This window comes from Eleutherodactylus coqui, chromosome 2 (genome assembly GCF_035609145.1).
Source record: "Eleutherodactylus coqui strain aEleCoq1 chromosome 2, aEleCoq1.hap1, whole genome shotgun sequence".
NCBI lineage: Eukaryota > Metazoa > Chordata > Amphibia > Anura > Eleutherodactylidae > Eleutherodactylus > Eleutherodactylus coqui.
Window position 1 is genome coordinate 159,605,006 of NC_089838.1, and position 16,890 is coordinate 159,621,895.

Consider the following 16,890-nt stretch of genomic DNA (forward strand, 5'->3'; position numbering starts at 1 on the left):
TATCTCGATTGGTTTCTCGCGGGACCTCTGTGTTAGGGATCCAAAGAAGTTCTGGGCCCATTGTTCTAGTTGAGTGTTCGTGATTTCTTCAGATAGACCCCGGATGCGATTATTATTTCGTCTGTGTCTATTCTCAAGGTCTTCGATTTGAGATAGAATGTTGGTCAGCTGCGTAGAGTGGGCTGTTATGACCTGCCTGTGTGATTCAAGTGTGGTCAGGGTGCGTTCGTGTGCTTCTTCCACGGCATTAACCCGGTGGCCAATTTGTTGTATTTCTTTTTGAATTTCAGTCACAGCTTTTTTATGCGTGGACTCAAGGTGTTGAAAGAGATTGTCTATCTCAAACTTGGTGGGGAGGGATTTAAGATGCGCTTTCCAGTCCCAGTCATTTTCGTCAGATATCACGCTTCCTGGCGGAGAACGTGGGGCCCCTGTGTTTTTTGTCTTGCGTGCTGGGGATGAGTTCCACGATGAGAGGCTATCTGTTTCTGCGGAGGGTATGGGGCTCAGCTGCTGCATATGCATGGTGCTTGACCTGGAGGGGGGTCCTCCTGTGTGATTCCCCTCAGAGACTGTGGACTGCTTGGTGGTGTATTGTGGAGCATGCTCCACACTATAAGGCTCTGGATGTGGCACTTGTGGATGTGTAGCCCTCTGCCTGGGCGCAGTCTTGAGAGGTGGGGGGGATAAGTTCTCTGCCTCTTTTAAACCCTTTTGGGGTTTGGAGCTTATGGGGTTAATTATTCCCTTCCTAGCTGGAGATTGTGGCCAGGCTGCAGCCTGTGTCTGGGGATCCTGCTCCCTTATCACACTGTGGAATGTATTCTCTCCGCTGGCAGGCGGGGGAGGGGAGAGGGGGGGCCGCTGCATACCTGTCGGCTCTGCATTCGGCTGACAGCGCTGGATCTCTTCTTCTGTGCCGGCTGAGTTTCTGCTGTGCTCCGGAGGCACTTCATGTGGAGGAGCTCTGTGATTTACAGCGTCCTCTGAGGGGAAGGGAGCCCGGCGCTCCTCTTCACTATGCTCTGTCGGCTCCCTGTCTGCCGCAGCCGCGGCACTGAAGAAGCGTCCGATTCCGGCATTTTCGGTCTCACCCATTCCGGGGCCCCTGGACTGAGTTCTTCTTTTCCCCATGGTTGTGAGTAGGTCCTCCTCCAGTTGTTTTATGCGGCCAAAATGGCTATTTTTGTGGGGAAACTGCGGGAGCTAAGGCAATGTGCTTCCTAGCCCGCCATTCGCAAGCCACGCCTCCGGACTTACATTTTTATGTGTCTTCCAGTAGATTTATTTGGAGTCTTACTGGTGGAGCAGTGTGTAAGGGTGAATGTAAATTGTTCAAAGTACATCAGGGCTTCATTTTTTGTTCGAGGAAAAAACAGTAATTCTGTCATTTTTGTACAGGTTTGGTTTTTATGGCATTCACAGTATACATGACATGGTAACTTCATTCTAGTTGCCATGTCATGTATACTAGTTCATTCAGTGCTTACTGTGATACCAAATTTATGTAGTTTATGTTTTACTATATTTGCTCAATAAAAGTACTTTTCATTGCAATATTCAGAGAACGACAACACTTATTTTTCTATTTACGCCACTGTATGAGGGCTTGTTTTTTTGTACTTCGAGTTGACTTTTCATTGACACCATTTTGGGGTGCTGATAACTTTTTGTTCCATTTTTATAAGCCAAATAAACCCACAACTATGACATAGTTTTTCAATTTTATTTCCATACATGATACACCTTGGGGTATAAATGATATATTGACCTTATCCTGCGGGTCAGTACGATTGTGGTAGCAGCAGATTTATATAATATATATATATATATATATATCTTTTTACTACCTCTGTACAATAAAAGCATTTTTCGTAGAATTTTTTTTCTTGCACCACCAAATTCAAAAAAGCAACTTTTCCTCCAACTTTGATAACTTTTTGATTGCTTTATATTTGATGTTTTGAGAGCTAAGGTATACACAACAGTTTTGTTCGCATATTGCTCACTGTGCTCTATCATTTATATGTTACGCTTATTCTGTGGTTAGTAGAATTACGGAGATGCTGAATTTATACATTTTTATTTTACTACATTTGCACAATAAAAGCCTTCTTCATAGGAAAACTTTTTGATATCGCCGTATTCAAAGAAAAGATGATATTGTTTGATCGCTTAGATACACAATAATAAGTAGTGTGATGATTATCTTAAACTTTAACTTTCTTCACAGACAGTGAAAAATATTACTGTCACTGAGCAAACTGACCACCCTAGGCCAACATGCAGGGAAGACCCACAGGCCATGATTTGGCCTCCGGCTGCCATGGCGACCAGTGCGACTGGGGTAAAGGAGGGATCTTCATCCACTTCAAACCCTTAGATGATGAGCTCTGTGTTGACATGGCTTCTGTAGGAGGAAAGTGCTGGGATCAGAGCTAGCTCCAATCCCGGCAGCTGCTGCAGCTGTCAGTTACAGTCGTGATCCTGCTCCGATTACTGGAGACTCAGCTCCTAAGCCCCCTCAAGTTAGCGTTGTACATGTACAGTAAGATGAAGACACTACTGTCCCGCTGCACCGTACATGTACATAGTGAGTGGGAATGGATTAAAGCAAATTTTAAAAAAAACCATACTATCTTTGGGGGGAGGCTAAAAACTGACAAGTCCAGTGTCAACATCAGGTGTTAAAGTGAGAATTTGTCCCAAACTTTCATTGATGTGATGTATTTGACTCTGGACATTGCAGTGTATAAAATGATAAAGCAATGTCTCATCTGAATATATATTTGGCAAGCTCCAGCCAGGAGGAAGCATCTTACTAAATTAACCCATTAAGGATGCAGGCCTCTTTTTACCACCATTTTTGTTTTCTGCTCCCCACTTTTAAAAAAATCATAACTCTTTATCTTATCCATCATCATAGTTGCCTGAGGGCTTGCTTTTTACAGGATGAGTTGTATTTTTCAATAGTACTATTGAATGTACCATATAATGAACTGAAAAATTTTGGGGAAGCGGCGGGGACCTTGTTTCTAGTGTGTGTATACACTGCATAAAAATTACATAGTTTTTTTCTTTGGGTCAGTACGATTACTACGATACAAAATTTCTAGTGTGTTCAAGCATTCAAGCCCCGCATTTAGAAAGCAATGCTCTTTCAGTGTGGAGGAGGGAGCGACAGCCTGCAGAAGCGCTGCAGGTGGGGAGTATTGCTGGCATATAAGTCGACGGTTGGAGGTCGTCTTATACGCCAGAAAATACGGTATTTCTTTCCACCATCTTCTGACAGCCATAACTTTTTTTATTTTTTTGTCAACATAATTGTATGAGGGCTCGTTTTTTTGTAGGACGTCCTGTAGTTTTTATTTGTACACAATATGTCAATACACATTCTCAATCGATGCCTCTGACTTTTCTGGAACTCGACTTCTAGTGTTTCAATAGGAACCTGCATATTCTATTTCCAGTGGATATTTTACTTCCCTCAAAAGTGCTTTGGCTTATTACAGTTATAATACATTGATTAGAGCTTTTTATAGCAATGTAACCATCACATCATTAAGGCAGATTTTCATCTACTAAAAGTAAATAATGAAGGTTACTACTACCGTAAGTTACTGTGAACGCAGGACTTGAAAATAAGAAAAAATTTATACATACAGCACAATAAAAAACTATACCCTTTTATTACAAAAAGAATACATTCCGTAATACAGTTTTAACTTTTCAAGGACGAGGCCTAGTTTAGTAATTTACGGCAGAGCAATTTTTTCACATCTGCATTTCAAAAGTTTGACGCTTTTTATTTATCTGCTGATACAACCATATAAGGTATTATTTTTTTGTGGAACAAGTGTTTTTTTATGCTCACTGCAAATCCTGGGTATATTTTTTGAAATAGCACTATTTTAGGATATGCATGCATTGTATAACTTATTCATTTTTGGGAAGGAACAGGGTGAAACAGCACAGCAGTCACACAAGTATTTCAGGTTTTTGTTTTTACGTCTTTCACAGTGTGTTATAAATAATATGAGAACTTTATTCTGCGTATTGTTGCAATTAAAAAAAAGAGATCAAAATTCTATAGATTTTAGATTTGTCGATTTTTACACAATAAAAACACTTTATTTTTTTTTTAGAATAACTTAGTTTTTTGCAAGAACACTCAGGCCTCATGTCCACGGGGAAATTCAGGCCTGTACGGATTCTCCATGCAGAATCCCACAGCGGGTCCCTCCTTTCCCGCAGACATGAGTCCAGAAAATCGAATATACTTACTTCTCCAGAGGCTGCGGGTCTCCCCTCCGTCATGGCCGGATCTTCTTTCTTCGGCCCAGCGCATGTGCTCCGCATGCCGGCAGCGTGCCGTGCGCATGCGCCGCGCACACTTACTTTTTTTTTTTTTTAACTCCTGCTTTCCCGCGGCACGGACGCAGTGACAGCTGTGTCTGCCGCGGGACCAGATGGCTTCCATAGGCTTCAATGGAAGCTGCGGGAGCCGCTCGTGCGAGAGAACCGCACAAAATGGTGCATGCAGCGGATGTGATTTTCTGATCACTCATATAATATACTTTGATACTTTTATATTACTGTATATTTTTACTATTGTACAACTGACAGAAAAGGCTAACTTAGAGGACATTGTTAGGCCTTCGGCTGCCATGGAAAACAGTGTGCTTCCCATGGCTGCATCAAGAGAAGGTATTATTCATTGACAGAGGGAGCCCCTACTTCTGTTAACCACTTAGATGCTGCAGCATTTAAAAGGTTAAACAAAGAGGATTAGGGGTATCTTCAACCCCAACTGTTAGTTATGGGTGCCAGTCATATAACACAGCCAGCAAAGTTCTTGAGCAGCAACATCATTGTGCTGACAGCTTGCAGGAGTGATGTAGTTCCCGTGACATACCATTACACCGTGGGACAGAAATGGGTTAAATAATATTGAAAGAACAAAAGTGGTGTTCATTTCTACCTTTCAGAGTAAATTACAACTAAATACTGCATTAACTGTTTTAACATTCAATTGAGCAGCATACAATCCGCAATAAAAAGTTTATTTCTGAATGAAATCCCTAGCACCAAAGACAAGCAAATACCTATCCATTTATCACACAATGTCTAACAAAGACTTCCCAGAAGTTGGTATTCAGGGTTCCTAAAAATCCAAGAAAGCACACACAAGATTGAGGATTTTGGAAAAACTGTACATATAGTGTACTGTATATAGGAAGTCCAGCATCAGAACACTCTCACCTAGCATGCTTAGTAGAATGAAACTTTTAATTTTACACAAATATCCTACTGTGTGCCTGAATAACGTGTCATTATAAAACTATGTCATTACTTACAGTCCGTCCTGAGGAAATTATTCAGCAGCTGGAAAAGAGGAAAACTTTCCCAAGAGTCTTGGGGCTGTGATTCTAGTGCAGAGTTCATATCAACTGAGAAGAGGGACCAAAATATCTCGGCATGTTCTGCTATCAGATCTGGCCACCAGGAAAATGCCTATGTTCAAAGCAAACATGTCACGTTAAAGCAAAGTCATCCTACTCTTACAGGTCGAATCATTAATAAACCTTTAAAACGTCAAATGAAAAGAATAAAAAAATGACCCAATGGTGTCTGAAGCCAATGAATTTTACATGAAAATTTGCATGATGAACAGATTTTACAATTTAACCCCTTAGTGACGAAGCCTGTTTCCGCTTTAGTGACGCAGCCAAATTTTGGAAATCTGACATGTGTCACTTTAACATAGAATGACTCTGTAAAGGTTTTGCATATCCCAGCGATTCTGAGATGTTTTTTTCTCCACTTCTTGTACTTCCTTTAAGGCTCTCACATAGACTTGCGTTTTTTTTAATGCGAATGTCAATAGGACTTTATAATGTTAAAACGCATCGCAAGTTGGTGCTTTGAGATTTTTGTGCAATGCGTTTTTAACATTAGAAAGTCTTATTGACATTCGCATTTTAAAAACGCAGCGTTAAAAAAATGCAAGTGTGTGGGAGCCCTTAGGTGGTAAAAATAGACCAATAGAAATTGTGTATATTTATTTAAAGGGCCAAAATTAGGAAAATTTAGAATTTTTAAAAATTTTTTTTCACTCTTTCAACTGTAATATCTCAAATATGTGCAAACATACTGCACACATTTTTGAGGAGATATATATTTCCATCTGTTTACTTTATTCTGGACGCACATTTGAAAAACTTTAGTTTTTTTTAACCATTTAGGAGACGTACAAATTTAACATTACTTATCAACATTTTGAGGAACATTTTGTTTTCCTACACCAAGCCAAGATTGCAAAGGCTCATAGGTGTCAGAATGATAGATACCCCCACAAATGACCCCATTTTAAAAACTACACCCTTAATATATTCACTGAGGGGGGACATGAGTATTTTGACCCCACAGTTTTTTTTCAGGAGTTAATGCAATTTAGATGAGAAAAAATAAAATTTCATATTTTTGCAAATATGGCATATTAAAGACATAGTTTTTTTTTCCATAGTGCACATAAAATTGAGGATTTACACACCAAATTGGATACCCCCATTTCTCCTGTGTTCAGAAACCTACCCATTGTGGCCCTAATATTATGTCTGTATGCACAACGGGGCGCAAACTGAAAGGAGCAGCCGGTGGCTTTCAGAACCGAAATTTTGCTTGAAGGAGTTTCAGGCCTTATTGCACATTGTAGAACCATTGAGTGGCCAAAACGACAGAAATCCCCCACAAAACTAGACCCCTTAACAAATTCATCTAGGGGTGTACTGCGGACTTAGACCCCACAGTTTTTGAATAAATCTAAGCAAAGCAGAAGGAAAAAATTAAGATTTTAATTTTTTTGACAATAATGTCATTTTAAAAACACTTTTTATGTACAGCATACATAGGGGTATGAATACTTTCACCCCAAAATGGATTCCCCCCGGTTTGTCTTGTGTTCAGACACATACCCATTGTGGCCCTAATCTTATGTCTGTATTGCCATTATCTGTTAAGATAGCCAGGAGCAGGGATGGCCACATTTGGTAGCTAGGAGCAGGGAGATTTTAAATTACCCTGGCAATCTGCAGCTTTTGCGCATGCGTCCGCCATTTTGGCGACAGGCACGTGTGCAGAAGCCGGGGTAAGGTGCACGATAAATCCCGGGGGCCTTAGGCACGTAAATGAAACTTTTTTTTTTTTTTTACACTTCTTATCCATTGGATTACAGCGATCATGTGACCGAGAACAGCATGCAGCGGCTCCCGGTGATATCTCTTTGCTCCCGGCTACACTTGCTAGAGGGATTTTAAATTTTCTGGGGAGCGGATGCGCAGAGAGCGACGTCAGGTCCTGGAAAACCAGAACGTCGTGGGACATCGCGGAGGACGTGGGTGAGTATTTTCACCTTCCCTCATGGATCCAATCCATGAGGAGATCTGAAACTTTAACTTTATTTAACTTTTTGAACTTTTCCATGATCGCCACTATCCATTGGATAGCGGCATATCACGGGCCCAGGGACCGATCAACGCGGTCCTCGATGACATCTCCTGCTTTTCAAATCCTCTGCGCCTATCTGGTTTTCTGTGCATGCGCAGAAGACGGACGGAGGCTCTTTTCGGACCAAATCGTCACGGGACATTGTGGAGAATGTGGGTGAGTAGTTTCCGCTGCCCTCACTTTTTGTTTACTTTCATGCGATCAGGACCGCAGGTCAGATATGCCGGCCCCCGTGATAGCTCCAGGTTGTCAGCTACCTCTGTCAACAGTCAGCATGGAGCTGTCACGTTCTAAACCCACGTGGCTTTAATCCTCAGAGGAAGCATGTTTTTACGTCCGTGAGAATTAAAGCCCAGTTAGCTAGAAAGCAAAGAGGCAATGGGACTGTCACTAAGGGATTTATATGATATTGAGTACAGTATACAAACACTATTTTCATGCAAAGATGTCATGCCTTTTCATATTTCATAGCTGTTTGCTCCAAAGTTTGGACCTACATTCAAGTTAACAAATCCTAAAACAAGGAGTCTATATTGTCAACTTTCAATGTATGTGGGTTCACATTGGAATAATGGTCTCCTTGCAGGCATGTAGCAGGGAGTAGCATACACAAACTTGACATAGCATAGAGTAGTGAAAGTACAGGATAAATTTGTATGCTGATAGGTTGCTAGGTGAACAGAAGATTAAAGGGAACCTGTCACCTTGAACATGCTGTGCTAACCGCAAGCAGCATGTTATACAGCTGGAGGAGCTGAACAGATTGATACATAATTTTATAGGGAAAGATTCAGTATAACTTGTATTTCATTTATTTATTTTTATCACTGCTCATTTTGAGCTGAACAGTCCATTGGGCAGTGCTATCAGTAATTGACAGCTATCTGTTTATGACGGTTTATACAGAAATGTATTTATTTATATCACTGATAGGACCGCCCACTGGACCTCTAAACTTAGAATGAGCAGTGACATAAATTAATAAAATACAAGTTATACTAAATATATATTTAAAAATACATATAAATCTGCTCAGCTCCTCCTGCTCCATAAGCTGTTGCCTGCGGTTTGGACACCGTGTTCCAGCTGACAGATTCACTTTCAGTTTGATCAAACTTAAATAGCAAACGATGGTTAAAATTTTTAGTCCCATTTATAGAAGGACGCTATCTGCCCATTTTCTGTGATTGCTTGCTTTTATATTTCCCCTTCTGTGACATATTTATATTAGTGTAGGGACTCACTACAGGCAAGGAACCTTGACGCGGTTAGTGAGCTGATGTATTTTGGCCAAAATCCAACTAATACCTTGCATTTATTATCTATTATTCACATGCAGTTTGGCTTTAAAACTCCAGGGGGAGCCTAGGGTGGCAGTACCAATGTGGTTCACTTAATAAGGTGCAGGGCAACCCGCCAAACTATTATGGTGTCATTAATAGGTTGCTGGTCTGCATGATGGACTACATGTATCAGAAGGTCTGCCACTCTTTGTTTTTATATTTCTCCTTCTGTGATGCATTTAGAGAAGGAAGAACAGCTTTTAAATACAACTTGATGCTCTAAAAAGTGCATACTGTGCACACTTAATATTCATGAGTTCATCCAAATTATATTAGATGGGAGAAACTGAAATGACTGAAAATCCACTTCTAAGAGTATAGCCAGACAAGGACACAGCAGGGTTCCTAAGACATAGGAAAGCTAAATTCTTCCATGAAAGCATCAAGTGAAAAGCAACAGCAAAATGAAATACATACCTCTTTCCCCTATATAAATCCATAAAAGTGTTGCAAAGTAAGAGAGACACATGACACATTAGGAAACAAAATCATAAAAAGATGCTAATAAAAAACAATCATAGAATTACTAGGAGGACAGCTGTTTTATAGCTCAGTCGTGTGTGACCCCCCCCCCCCCCACACACTATATTGATGGTAGGACTAGCTGCTGGACCTCCATCGAACTTGTGTGAAAATCAGTTTAAGGTCACTTTTCCCCGTCTTTACTGCTTGTCTCTTTCTTGTCCATGCTCCTTCTGACTTTCCATATTGAGCTTTCTGAGTCCCCTTTTTTCTTGTTCAGCATCATTGACGTGCAATGAGCCCATGTATTTAGCACTTCCTTGTGTAAAACAACACTGTGCTACAACGGGGTACTCATAGAAAATTGTCTTAGCATCTCTAATATGCGAAACAAGATCGTGTTTCAAGGGGGTATCAATTTTCGTACCGCACCAGTATTCTAAAGTTCTATTTTTTAGACTTGGACACAAAAATTTTTGTGAAATACAGGATCTTTCACTTATACATATGAGCGGTACTGATCTCCTTAATTTATCTGGGAGACGCGCCACCCTACACGATCCCGAATTAGGGTTGATCCTTACATATGTGTTACTTGTCTCTTTGTGTATCGTTTGTAAGTGTTATATGTGAGCCCACAATTTTAGAATTTATTAATAAAAGTCATTAAATTTTATCTATATCTGTGAAGGGTCTTTGAGATTATATAGATTTCCATACCACTGTGATTTGACTTTCCATACTGTATGTGTATTATGCAAATAACCTTTTCTTTAAATTTCACAAAAACTGTAAGTACTGTTATGACATTGCAATATTACGTGTTGCTTAATGATAGTAAAACAAAAATTCAGTGGAACCCAACTTTTGTATTTTACATTGTGAGCTACATTCAGCTGAAAAATAGAGGCAATAGATATTAAATGTAGAGTAGAAAGCAAAACATGGAATTGCAAACATTTAAAAACACTAATCACTAAAGAGAGAGGAGGTACAATGACACTTCCACGACAATAATTGTTTAACACAGAAGTTTATGATGATGTGCTTTACTCTTATTTTATACTGTATAGCTACTAGAAGAAGAGGATGCTGCCATGCAAACTGAATGTGAACTCATGGCTCCTATTGTGAGCCACACATCTAGAGATCTCATTCCATATGTGGATTCTCCAGTCACTTCCTTTGGGACAACCACTTTAATCACTTAAGGACGCGGACCTTTTATTTAATTTTTGTTTTTTCCTCCCCACTTTTAAAAAATTATAACTCTTATCTATCCATCCACATGAATGTCTGAGGGCTTTTTCTTTTGTGTAACAAGTTATATTTTTCAATACCATATAATGTACTGAAAAATGTTTAAAAAATTCTAAGTGGAGTGAAATGGGAATAAAAAGTTCAATTCCACTATCTTTGGGGGGTCGTGTTTGTACACTGCAGCAAAAATGACTTGACATCTTAATTCTGTTGGTCAGTACGATTACTATGATACCAAATTTATATATTTATTTTTTGCTGTACAATTTTTTTCCCCAAAATATCTTTGGAATAAATATGAAACGGCGCTCACTGTGTGGGATAAATAATACGTTACTTTAAAAGATCTGACTTTTATGGACACAGTGATACAAATATGTTTTGAGGTTTTTTATTTAGATTTTTATTATATATTACCTTTTGTTTTATTTTTAAATAATTAATACAACTTTTAAACTGATTTTTACATTTTTTTTTTAGTCTCCACATGGGACAAGAATTTGCTATGATCTGATCGCTCCTGCAGTATCAGGTAATACCATAGTATTACATTATATTTCAATATGATAGGCAATCAAAGCCTTGTCACAGGCATGGCTTGATAGGCTATCTGCAATAGCAGCACTGGGGGCTTTCAGAAGTCCTTCGGCTGCCATGATAACCGAACTCTGATCAGGGCATTTAAATGCAGATGTCAGAATTGGCAGCTGCATTTAATGGGTTAACAGTCATGATCAGTTGGAGTGCTGACTGCAGCTGTTGAGGGCAGTTGTCAGCTGTAAGAAACAGCCAACACTCGTATTGCATGGAGCAGGCTTGTCTCCCAATCCCTCTCCATGCAAACCCTGAACCTCCATGATGCAACTGTATGTCATGGAGCGTTAAGGGGTTCAGAGATTATTGCCAGGGCTGTGCCTGCATTGCCTGCACAATAATCAGTAGCAAAAATCACTGGGTGTCTGTGTGCTTTCTGATTTTCACAGTCGTTCTAACATTGCATTGGCTATTCGAACCATAATAGAACATGCTATGATCTTTTCACATGGACCATAGGTGTTAAACACCTACCTCAGAATAGGCCTACTGCGTGACCTCTGTTGTATACACAGACAGCAAATTATACTAGTATAAATAAGGACTGCCTTTCATGCCAAATTCTAGCATATTCAAACGGTTTATCTTGGTTCAATATTAGTCAAATCTTTAACCTTTTCCTACCCAAAAAAATTTCTACACCTGCACATTAAAATCCTAATATTTTTGTGAAAAAATTAGAATCGCATGTTTTTTCAATATAAAGAACAAATACGATAAGAAAAAAATAAGGATTGAAATAAAAAATTTTAATTGGCAAGTACTAGGAGACAGAAGATAGGTAAAGGTTAATGTTAATATCTCAACGTAGAACTTCAAAATATATTTTCCAAGCTCCAAAAACATGTCATCAGTAATATTTCTTGAGGAGAACATTTACCCCTTGAGAATTATTTTCATATTTTACAGACAGATGTTTCTGTGATATCAAATGCATTTTTAAGAACATGTTCACACATGGCAGGTGCAAGGTAAAAAAAGAGAAGAAAAAAATCTCTGAGTTAAACCAGATGTTTTAAAGTCCTCAATTTGTTAGGGATAAATTGCCTATATTTTACTTAGCAAAAGTACATAAAATATTTGAAGAACCTGCTAACATTGTACAATGACAACTTATTTTTAGCTTAATATAACTGAAATCTGACATTCACTGAAGACTGTCTTACCTCTGAGTGATGCTCCTCATTTTGCTGTAGTACCTCTATACAGAGCTCGGCTAGATGAATTACATCACGTAATTTCTTTGAAGGATCGTCTTGAACCATAGTCTCTGAATGGTGAGAGAACAACCATATTGAAATTTTGCTATTAAATAAATTGGCTTTCAGAATGGTATCCCATAAATTGCTACCTGCATTGCAACTAAATCAACTAGTCATTCCAGAGGGGGAAAACGAACAATTTATGCAAATTTTTTTTTTTTTGAAGATTAACTATTTTTTTTTACTTAGCATAATATTACTTATTTTTATTCTTGTTTAGCATAGTATCCATAAGTGTTTAGCGAATACATTGAAGATGAACTTTTTTTAAATAATTAAATTGCAGAGTTCTTATCAGTCGCAGAACTATACAGTCAATGTACAAAATTGCATTAAATTGTAACTGTCCTTTATTTTTATCTAAAAACAGTCGATTAAGACTTTCTTAAAATACAACTAAAATAGATTCTGTCCTCCGATTCATTCCCCTCGTGAAAGCTAAGACAAGGATGCCTATTGCCTCTGTGTATGCTTTATTCTGAAAGGTGGCAGGATTTAAGAAAAAACATGCTTTGAAGTTTGACTCTAAACTGAGCGTGCTTTACGTCATGTAGGTGGGCCACGCCAGCTTATTCCCGTAGGCAGCATATTGGGCAACATCTATCTTGCCTTTTGTGTAAAGGGAGAGAGCTGTCAGTCTTCATGCTGGAGGTAGGGAGAGGCAAGCACAGTGCTACAGTCGTCACTCAGAGCCCAACTCCCAGTGAAACTTCTGAAAGTTCTAATACACTTAGAATAAAACATACATGGAGGCAATAGGCTCCCCTGTCCCGGGTTCATGCTGCCCTTGGTTCAGGCAGTATGAACCTGATGACAGAAGCCCTTTAATCATCAGATTCAGACTGCTTTTATAAAAAATCACTTGAACTGTTGCACCCCTCTTATTCAGCTGAAGGCTGTTGCTAGGGAAAAAAATCTGTATTCAGCCCATAAATATGGGGCTCTATAGCTTCTACATATAAATGCGAAAAACACTAAATGATTAGGGTACAAGAACTGCACAATTCTCGTTGAGCATCATGCAGTTTAAACTGCATGAGCGTGGACAAGCAGGTGAGGACGTCACCAGCTTGTTCCCTCAGGCAAATAAGAATCATGAGATTCTCGGACCATGTAAAAGGGGCCATAAGATTCATGCTCACAAGAGAAGATATGGAATCCTAAATTGCATGCTTAGAATCTTCCTAAAATTCTGAACATAATTAGTTCGATCCTAGGTTTAACAATTAGGGGAGCAGGTTTCCTCCGCAGAGGGCACCATTTCCTCCTGTTCCAGCAATGTGGACTTCCAAAATAGAAAACTGTAGCCAAAGTGATATCAACTCAAAGTCCTTACGGACTCACTAGATGATAAAGAAAACAGAGGACGGAGAGATGTCAGAATAAGAAGCCTCTCTGAGACCATTGATCAACAGCACCTGGAGGAGACCCTCCTCCATGTGTCCAATGACCTTCTTTGGATACTCAATTGGAAATGAACAGGTTTCACCAATCCTTAGGTCTGAGACCTACAGATTTAAACCACCCTCAAGTTGTTAGTTTTTGAATCCACAGATACCAACTGAAGGAATCCATTATGGGTAAAGCACAGATTGATGCTCTGTTCTTTATCAAGCACTACAGTTACTACCAGACCTCTCCCAGTTTATACTCTAAAAAAGAAGGGCTATATAGTCTCTGCTTGAGAAATTACATCACCGCAACCTAACCTCCCCATGGGGATTTCCCCTCCGACTAAAGGTTCGACAAAAGGGCTGCATAGAAGAGCTCTGTCTCCCACAAGATCTTCCAGCTTTCTTGGTTGCCGCCAGCCCTGCAGCAGTCACCCTCCTGGCCTGTTCTCCCTTCCCCTCACGCTCTTCTGCGCCCACGACAGGGCCCACAGAGGGGAAAGTGAAAAGGAAGTAGACCAGTGGACACCCTGTGAAGGCTTCAGGCCTGAATATGATTTTATTTTGTATATGTGAAGGTCTCAGGCCTAAATATGATTTTGTCTACCACTTCTGGACAGTTACACAGGATTTACTGGGCATATTCTACAACTCAGTACAACGCAGCAAAATTTACTAAATCGCATATCTTGTTTAACAGGAATTGCCAATGGAATGTAATATTGAAATGTGAAAAGTTGTACAATCTAAGATAACATCTCTAAGCAACAATGTATGTTTACGTGAAAACAGGTTTATCAGGCATAAAGCCCGCCCTGCGTCATGTTACTATTTAAGTTGTCACATATGTAATAAAGGTAGATTGCTTTGCACATAGACCAGTCTGTGTGACTGCTTTCTCATGGCAGCCGCCATAACCACCTCTGATTTGGAGCCTCACAGCATATTGACAGAACATTGAATTTCCCTATCAAATCGGCGCCCAACGTGGGGCTTGAAGGAACAAGAGGACCACCTACACCTCGAACCCCCCGGACCCAGATGGGATAAGGAGCCACTCTTAACCATGGATTGACAAAAACTGCGCAGTAAGGTAAGATTTTATCTTGCCACAATCTATCCGTGCTTCTTGGCTGCTCCTTTTCTGTCCGAGGGGTAAGAAGTGCATGCCTCTTATAAATCTTCAAGCTTTTAAAGAATCCATATGGTGGGCTGAATATGCTGTGCGGGTGTTCTTTAACTGTTATTGTCTTTATTTGTTACTTTGCGTGGTCAGTTTAAAGAATATGAAACCCGTTTGCCGATCTCTGGAAGGCATGGTATAAGTTGTACCAGGGAAGCCTAAAGTTTTCAGGGGATAAAATCCCCTTTGGGAGCCTCTTATAGGTATAAGAGAAGTAGTAGAGACGGGGGAAAATAAGCAGGGTGGGGAAGTACCGACACTTACAGACAGGGTGAGGAAGTACTGACACTTAAAAGAAGGAAGTGACATGCAAATGTTTTTGTCTTTATGTGTGTCTGTTTATGCATGAGTGAATGATTGAAATGAGCGGACCTGATCGACGGAACCTGACCTCCGGGGTACAAATATAAATCTCTGTGTCCCGTATTAATAGGAACCCGATCAGTGACGCTGAAAAGGAGTCCCTAACAAGGCCACGATTCTGGACAGGGCCCTCTGCGTTTCCGTTTGTATATCTCAATGGCCAGGGGATTGTTTTATGTGTGTGAACGAATAAAAATAATAAGCCTCTTGGTATACATAAACCACCAGCCATGATGAATATTGCTGGCAAAGAGGATAAAGGTATGGAAGACTGCAAGGGAAATAGTGAAACAAAGAGAAGGCAGGGATGCAGTAAGTAAAGGTTGTGACAAATTGTTAAAGCAGGTGGGATATTGGGGAACAGGAGCACTAGACCCCCAGCATTAGGATAGGTTTGCAGAAAGTCATGCTGGATGGGTTAAAGATAATGGACTACAGGAAATGTTGAATGGTTGGAAAAAGGCAAGTAGAGATATAGAAGATGCAGGATATCAGAGAAAAGAATTCAAAGGACAGGTATATTATGCTCCCCCGTTGCTGGGTCAGTTCCCTCTTCCACCTTCACCCCTTCCTTTATCTTAATTCCAACCGTCTCCTCCTCCCCCACCCTATGCCAAGCTATCCACTCCCAGGTCAAACATTGGACCGGAGGGATAGACCTGCTGGCATTGTGGACAACAAAACCCAGATTGGAGAGAGAGATGCACTGCTTGCGGAGCTCCTCGACACAAACCGGTTATGCCTATGGTCACTAGATCCAAGGCTAGTGAGTGGAAGCATGAGGAAGAGGACAAGGAGGAGACGCAGGGAGGTACAGGAGCAGATGTAGTACAGGGGGAAGGCAGAAGGAGTCAATATGATGCAACATCACAAAAAGTCAAATACAGACCATGGACACCACAAGAGCATATGTCGCTCATACAGCAATTACCAGACCCCATGACCAGACCTATCCCTTTCTTTAGACAGATAGCACAAATACAAGACACATACTCTGCAACATCAGCTGATCTGGGTCCTCTGATTATGTTGAAAACAGGGGAGGCAGTGAGAACTATAATCTTAAATTATGTGAAAGACTATTGTGGCACAGATTGGGATAAAATTAAACAGAAAATTAAGAAGTGGTAAGATATTTTTTGGTCTAGAATGTTGGGCAAAAGAAAAATTGATAGAATCCTCCTGGTCTCTTTCTAATATCACACAAAGAGAAGGATGAAAGTGTAGAACAATTCTATGCCCGCCTTCAACAACGTTGGACAGATCTGGGGTATAGGGGCATAGAAGAAATGGGCGAACATGTACTTAGTATGGCCTTTGTAGAAGGTTTATGGGAACCCCTGAAGTCTAAACTCATAGACGATAGGGCAGACTGGAGTCTGAATCTCCGGCCCTTATACAGACAACAAACGGTATTGAGTTAAACTTATAGAAATGATAAAAATGATGCTTGGACAGTCCTGCCACAAGGTGCGCAGAATTCTCCAAACATGTATACCTAGACACTTCAGTCTGTCTTGCAGGCC

At 40.1% G+C, this 16,890-nt stretch overlaps 1 protein-coding gene across 6 annotated transcripts in view; it reads right to left on the minus strand.

The window, feature by feature from the left end:
• The window catches only part of CADPS2 (calcium dependent secretion activator 2), a 458,085-nt gene that overhangs the window by 182,393 nt on the left and 258,802 nt on the right, over positions 1 to 16,890 (minus strand). For all 6 annotated transcript variants that reach the window (XM_066591847.1, XM_066591846.1, XM_066591844.1 and 3 more), the window contains exons 17-18: positions 12,332 to 12,435; positions 5,358 to 5,514 (exon numbers count right to left, since the gene is read on the minus strand). In XM_066591847.1, the coding sequence (XP_066447944.1) occupies positions 5,358 to 5,514; positions 12,332 to 12,435 (261 nt within the window). The remainder of the gene's footprint in view (positions 1 to 5,357; positions 5,515 to 12,331; positions 12,436 to 16,890) is intronic.